This window comes from Syngnathus acus, chromosome 10 (genome assembly GCF_901709675.1).
Source record: "Syngnathus acus chromosome 10, fSynAcu1.2, whole genome shotgun sequence".
In the NCBI taxonomy this organism is placed as follows: domain Eukaryota; kingdom Metazoa; phylum Chordata; class Actinopteri; order Syngnathiformes; family Syngnathidae; genus Syngnathus; species Syngnathus acus.
Window position 1 is genome coordinate 20,018,687 of NC_051095.1, and position 7,850 is coordinate 20,026,536.

The 7,850-nt window shown below is 42.2% G+C and overlaps 1 protein-coding gene across 1 annotated transcript; it reads left to right on the forward strand.

The window, feature by feature from the left end:
* On the forward strand, positions 1-7,850 carry mtnr1al (melatonin receptor type 1A like). Its single transcript, XM_037261058.1, has 3 exons — positions 1-542; positions 3,150-3,268; positions 3,914-7,850. Exons 1-3 carry the CDS (start codon positions 239-241, stop codon positions 4,562-4,564), a joined length of 1,074 nt encoding a protein of 357 aa, XP_037116953.1. The 5' UTR covers positions 1-238; the 3' UTR covers positions 4,565-7,850.

Consider the following 7,850-nt stretch of genomic DNA (forward strand, 5'->3'; position numbering starts at 1 on the left):
ACTCACCCAAACGCACGCATGCATCGGCGGGAGCCACTTGGCGGGAAACACCTGTGCGTGGGAAAGGAAAGCGCGCCAACATGGCACGAGTGGACTTGAGCGAGAGCGCCGAGCACATGTACCACCGCCGCCGCGCACAAAGTGACTCGAACGTGTGACTCCTCCAGGGCGAACCACTTCCGCCGCCGCTTCCACTCTCATGCCTCAAAACGCCGCGTAAAAGGGGTTTTCCTACGCCATGTCGCGCCTGCAACTAGACCCGGCGGCGAGATTGGTTGATCCTTTGCAGCTCCCGCAGCTGATGGCCGCCCAGCAGCAGCAGCGGCAGCAGCAGCCAGCCCCGGCGTGGCCCCCCGATCCATTGGGGGCCACGCCGGGGCCGCGCAACTCCACGCCGGCCGGTGCGCCGCAGCAGCAGCACGCCTTCCCCTGGACGATGACTGTCCTCGCCGTCGTGCTCATCACCACCATCGTGGTGGACGTTATTGGCAACCTGCTTGTCATCCTGTCCGTTTTCAGGAACAGGAAACTCAGGAAAACTGGTACACTACTTTCAGAACTTTCTCGACACTTGTGCGATAACTTTTACGCGTTGTTTTCATGTTCAATTTGACTAATTAGGCTACTTTTAAAACTACTTTTACACCCTTAAAATGGCTTGGTTTTTTTCAACATATCTTTTATAAAGGTGCATGCAGGGCTCCGAAATGCCTCTCAAGTAGCATTTTGCCCATAAACATTTGAGCCCGTGCAACTACTTTCCATTTACTCACACCAGTAAATGTTCAAGTTTTTTTGTTTATTTATTGATTTTTGTAATCACCTCTCCCCATTCATCAACAATTCAATGGAAATGAGGGATGATGAATATTTAATTTATAAGTGAATCTGTAAGTGGAAAGTGTGTCTTCTACTTAATTGCACCACTAAAATTTCGGGTTAGGGTGCACTATGCTCTTTGTAAAAAAAAAAAATCGTATTTCTACCAATGTAAGATGATGGATGGATAGATGGATATACGATTCATTCTTTTTTCTTTACCATTTTTGCTCGTGTTTTTAATTGACTTTATCGTTTGTCTAGTGTTGTTTGTAATTGTTCGTAATTTGTTAGTTTGTACCATTATTCTTTTGGTTTTCACTATTTTTCACCACTATTTTTTTCCAGCCATCATTGAGCTCTTTTACTAGTACTTTTTACATTTACTATTATTATTTTATTTACGTACTATATTCACATGCATTTTACCACTTTTAGTAATATTATTATTGTTTACTAGTATTCTTTTTATTTTGCCATTTTTACAAGTATCGATTTTTACTAGTATTACTGTATTTTATAATAGTATTACTGTGTTTTATCATACTTTTCTAAAAACTATTTTTACATGTAATTTGTCCTACTTTTAGTAGTATTGTCTTTATTTTTACCATTTACCATTATGTCGGTACAATATGTGCGTGGTGTTTTTGTCAGGATGTGTCCATCCTGTGATTGACCAATGAAGCGTGTCATAATAATCATGATATGAGGCTTGTATGCTGGTGCTCATTATGATCCATCTTCCCTTTGACACCAAACAAAATGAATGAGATGTTATCGAGTAGGAATGCATGACTCATTGATTGATTGACGTGTCACAGAGGAAGAGTAAAGATTACATTGCCACTTCACAAGTTAGTTTTTAATATCCGTGCCCAGCCGACATCTATCATGCAGCGTGGTCGTAGGCGGGCTACACAAAGTTGAGGTATTTCCGCAGTTGCACGTAGCTTGGTGCAGGTAGAATCAGGCGGTTTGCGCCATTGTGGGCGTGAACACAGTCGACTACTGTAGTCCATGCGGGAAGTCCAAGTGCGCAGTTTACATTTATAAGAAACTGAAAGCAGACATCTACTTGATAATAAGTTGGCCAGGGCGATCACAGATCACGACTGAGAACTGGGCACTTGAAGACTCAATCGTACATGCCTGCTCCTTTACGGCACTTCTGACTTTTTGTACTGCTCATGCTGCCATCCCCTCTGTCTTAGTCAAACTGAACGAGTTCTAAATCTCAATCCTTTTGGGGCTATCGTAACATTTTACTACAACAGATGGGATGGGGAGTTTCAACCAAAGACGCCCCACTGCACATCCTATTACCCACCTTCGCATTGCCATCTCTACATTCATCCTGTTCAAGGTTTTGGGGTGGGGATGTGCTGGAGCCTATCCCTATTGAAGTTTGCATTCTTGCTTTACGTACCTTCCCACCAACCCTACTCACGGCCACATAATTCTTTTCTTCTGTCTTCTTCACTCATCTCAATTTATTTCCTGACATTCCAATTTTTCCCTGTACTACTGCCATGATTCATCACCCCCTCACCCAGCCGCTTCCTCCACGCTCCTCTTGTCACCCATGGCAGCGCTCTACTTTTTCCAATTTTCCATCCCGACTAATCTCTTCCCGTCTCCATTATTCCGTATCCCGCCTCCTAGATCTGTCCGCCAGACCTCCTGCGGGGCTATTGTATGCAAATAACTGACTGCCATTGTTCAGAACTGAAAGTTTTCTCCTGGTCACGGTGCAGGGATCCTCACCCTTCCGACTCTGTAAAAGAGAAAAGAGAAACGAGTGACGGAGCATGAGCTGGACTGTGTGTGTGTGGGGGGGGGGGGGGGTGAATCCTACTTTTACTACTTTTACTTAGCCCCAGTTTGAAATGATTTGAAACCTTTACAGTCATGAAACCCTAATTTGAAAACATCATTTTGGAACCTAACCCTTCCTTGAAATCCTAACTCATTAACATTAATCTTGATTGGAATTTCCAGTTCCTAGCCTTGCTGTTTAATTTGAAACCCTAATCCTCGTGCGGAATCTTAATTCTGGCTTCAACCCATAATTGGAAACTTGAACCATTACCAAATCTTGAAACACTAATTGTGCTATGAACCTCTAATTATAAACTTTAACCATAGTTTGAAACCCTAATCAGACTTCCAACCCAAATTTGAAAGCTTGTTTGAAACACCAACCATGGCTTGAGACCCCAATTTGAAACACTCAAACTTTGTATGAACCTGAAACAGTGACTTTAACCCTAACTTGCTAAAGGTGTCATTCACAAGCCAAACTACCACAAGCCATGTCTTTCTTTCAGGAAACGCGTTCGTAGTGAGCCTGGCGCTGGCTGACCTTTTGGTGGCCGTGTACCCGTATCCGCTGGTGCTGACGGCAATCTTCCACGACGGCTGGATCGCAGGATACCTGCACTGCCAGGTGAGAGTCAAAAAATGAGGAGGACTATTGAGAATCTCTAAAAACCTAAACAATACTTGAAACAACAACCCTTAAGACCCTCATTTGAAACCCTAACACTTGCTACGAGCTTTAACTAAACCTGCAAAACCCTAATCTTTACTTGAAGCCCTAAGCCTGCAAATGAACCCTACCTGGTTCAAACCTAACTGTGGCTTGAAACTTACATTTGAAATCCCAACCCTGGTTTCAAATTGTAACTGGAAACCGAAGTACTAGCTTGAAAACCTAAACCTTGCTTGTAACCCTTAGTAACACTTGTTGAAGGCCTTAAAACTAACCTTGGAAAGTCTGATAATTCTGCCTTCAAACCATAAATTGAAACCCTAACCTTTGCTTGAAACTTCAGCGCCACCAACCAACCCTTAGGACCTTAACGCCTTCGTCTGAAAGCCTAACTTGTTTGAAGTCATAACCTTCTAGCCCTAATTAGCAAGCCTAACCTGAACCCCAAATCCTTGCTTGAAACTTTAATCCTTTTTTAAAATCCTACTTTGATTCCCTACTTTGAAACCGAGCCCTGGAATGAAACCCCGATCCTTGCAACATTATTTCAAGCTGGTTTTGAAAGGCTAATCTGAAAGCCTGCCTACCTACCCCCGGCAGGTGAGCGGCTTCCTGATGGGCCTGAGCGTGATCGGCTCCATCTTCAACATCACAGGCATCGCCATCAACCGCTACTGCTACATCTGCCACAGCCTGCGCTACGACCGGCTGTTCTCAGGTGCCAACACCATGTGCTACGTGGCGTTGGTGTGGGCGATGACCGTACTGGCCATCGTGCCCAACTGGTTCATGGAGTCACTGCAGTACGACCCACGCGTCTATTCATGCACCTTTGCCCAGTCGGTGAGCTCGGCGTACACCATCGCCGTGGTGGTGGTCCACTTTGTGCTCCCCATCGCCATTGTCAGCTACTGCTACCTGCGCATCTGGATGCTGGTCATTCGCGTGAGGCGCCGCGTCAAACCCGATTCGCGGCCCAAGCTCAAGCCGCATGACATGCGCAACTTCCTCACCATGTTTGTGGTGTTTGTGCTGTTCGCCGTGTGCTGGGCTCCACTCAACCTCATCGGCCTGGCGGTGGCGTTGGACTCACGGCTAGGCCTTGCCATCCCCGAGTGGCTCTTTACTGCCAGCTACTTTATGGCCTACTTCAACAGTTGCCTCAATGCCGTCGTCTACGGCGTACTCAACCACAACTTCAGGAAGGAGTACAAGCGCATCGTGCTCGTCATCTTCAAGTTCAACTGTTGAGGGCGGGTGGGCGCCGTTTGAGTTGAACGTTTGAGATGGACAATACTACTGGGAAGATGGAATCACTCTTGTTCTTAGAAATACCATCAAGCTGTGAGGATTTTTGAATGAGCCTTCCTGGCAAACCGAAAAAAAGAGATGTTTGAAAATGGCGGCAAAGTGTTGGCGCTTTTTTAGGAAATCATCAAGGTTCATTTTGAAACTGTCCGACCTTGCGAGTAAGGGAGAAAAAATTTGGCCTTTCTTTCAGCATGAGTTTTTCTTCAATATTAATATTAAAAGACAACCGGAACAAATGGGCTCATTGATTGATCAAAAGATTTACATTTAACAAATTATCAGTTTAACAATCACTACATTTCCCTCAAGCCTCACGTTCTGCATATCTGAATTCAAAGTCCCTTTCTGGAGTCTAATGCTACATTCAGGGGTACTGGGAAACAAAAATGTAAATACTATAGCAATGGGAAAACCACATAATCGCATTTCCCACAAGCATCAGTCGTCACATTCTGCATACTGAATGATTGCTGAAAAATTATCCAACAAGTCTCCTTACATCTCACTCTGCTGATTTAAGGAAACTGGGGAGGGCATTCCAAACATCTTGGTTTAAAAAATAAATCTAGTATTATAATAAAAAATCACTTTGTTCCGGGTTATGACAACATAGACTTCACATTCGCTTTCTGTAATTAGATGCTGGTTTGAAGGACACTGGGGAAACGGAAACTAAACTACTCGTGGTACTACAAGTAACACGTTATTTGTATCTTCACTACATTCCCCACAAGCTTCACTCGCTGCATCCTACCAAGAAACCTGGGAAAGCAGAAAATTCAGCTTGAGGTAATCAGACTTATATGAATGGACTATCAATAGGCCCGTTGCTGATTCCTGCTTAAACAATTCACGACAAGCATTTGCATAGTTGCTTTCTGATTTTGTCATTTTTTTAAGATTACAGTCAATTTTTGATTGTTTGATCCCATCAGCTTCTTCATGGGATTTCACATTTTTCCTTTGGCATCTGTTATAAAAGATATAACAGTGTATTCGTCATTGCGTAGTTTGCCTATGATCATTATCTCCACACTGACCCTGAACATGCACAGGACCCAGGTTGCACCACATCCTCCTCCCCCTCCTTCTTGTTTGTTAATTGGTTCCGACTACTATATTGTCAGTGTAATAAAAAGGGGGCAGAAATTACTGTGACTCATCAGACACACACACACACACACACACTTTACATGGTGACCACATCACTGTTACATAAAATGTGGAGGAGGCTTATGTATTTATCATATGCTTTTATTGTGTGTGAGTAACAAGTGTGTTTTCAAAAACAATTGTAAACTGTCAAGATGAGATACAGTCACAGTGCATCACCGCCGCGTGGAACTCTACCCAGGAACCAGGACCTCTTTGGGGACCATTTCTAAATGTAGTTTTGAAACCCTTCCGAGCAGGGTAGACAAGAATCGATATTTTTGGCACGGTCTGATCAAAGCTTGAAGATGGAAGGAACTACAAGTAGCAAGAACATAAGGTTACAATTTTTTTAGGTGTACCTATAACCAAATGATGTGGTTCATGGGCCAAAACGAGGTTGTATTTTTGAAAGGTGCAAAAACCTAACTAACAAGAACCTGGTTCTCTGAACTAAATCTGACTGGAACATTTTAGTTTCAGAAAGTTCAGTAACTGAGAACTAAAAGATAAAAAAAAAAGTGGAAATGCAGACTGTGAGCAGTCGCCATGGAAACAAGCGTCTGTGTGTTTACACGATTTTAATCAAACTTTTTTTCAGGAAAAAAAAAGCCTCAACTTTGGTCTAAAAAGTGAATATGGAATGTTCAAATAAATATAAAAGGTTTGTAAATAGGATTGTCGTAGGGACATTTTCAAATGTCAAGATTTTTGAAATGCTACTAGGTGATGATCCTCCCTCTGCCATACACACTGTGAAAAAGATGAACTTTTTTGTTGACAGCTGACGTAGTTTTTGTTAGCATGCTTAAATATGTTTTGTTGACTTTTATTTGCCATGCTTTCTTGCAATGCTGAAACAATGTCTTTGTTGGCATGTTTTTTTTAACATGCTTAAGTTGGCAATTTTTTTGACATGCTAAAACATGCGTGATGACATGCAAAAATGTTGAGCTGATATGAACGCTTTGTTGACATGCTGAAACACGCTATTTTTTATGTGATTAGTTGATGTTTTGTTTTTTTTTTTTACATTTTGGTTGATTACATTTTAATTGATATAAACAGGAGATTTTGGTTGATATAATTGAGTTGACATGCTGAAACAAAAACGTGTTTGTTTTTGTTGGCATGTTTCGTGGACATGTTTTTGTTGACATTCTAAAATATTTTTGTTGACATCCTGAATTGTGTTTTTGATGACACATTTCATTGGCACACTTTACTTTACAAAATGTTGTTGGTGCGCTGAAACATTTTTAGTTGACATGTTTTTCTTGACATGCTCAAACCTATTTTGTTGATTTCGTTGACATGCTGGAACATATTTTGTTGGCAAGTTTTCGTTGACACGCTGAAACGAGTTATTGATTTGTTGTTGGTTTCACGCCAAATGTGTACAAAATATTTATGATACAACTTCCATACAATACCTCACTTCTACCTTATAATTTTTACACTGCTTTACTTTGGCACTTTTCAGCTCGTAGCTGGCTGATAACTGGCTTCGCATTGTTCCTGCAGCCCAACAAGCGCACACTACCTATCACATAGTTAAATGACATACGACATACACACAATGCAGTACACGCACACAATACAACATACAACACAAAATGACAATGGAGGACAAATAGGTGTAAAATGAGTTGTAAACCATTGTGTTTTGTCTTCTTGTCACCTTGAAATGACCTCGCAACAGCAGTGTTGTCAAAAAGCCTCAAAAGATGGAAAATGTGAATTGCAATCAATGGTGCACTGAAGGGAGTGTGAGCAAGCTGACAGTGGGAAGCGTCACATGACCTTTTTGCACATCGCCATGTGGCACCCTTAAAACCTTTGCAAACAACCAAAGTTTGGGTCAATTTGACTCAACCTTTGGTTGTTTGCATAAATCAACCCAATTTTAGAGGGGGAGACAGGAAGTTAGGTCAAACTGACCCAAGTTCATGGCTCGTCCTAAATGTGGTTGTTTTTGACCCAACTTTTTTAAGTTCCCACTGAATGTTTTTGCCACACTGGTATGAAGATGCTAACGGAGCTGAGCTAATAAAACATTCACTGTGATAACAGG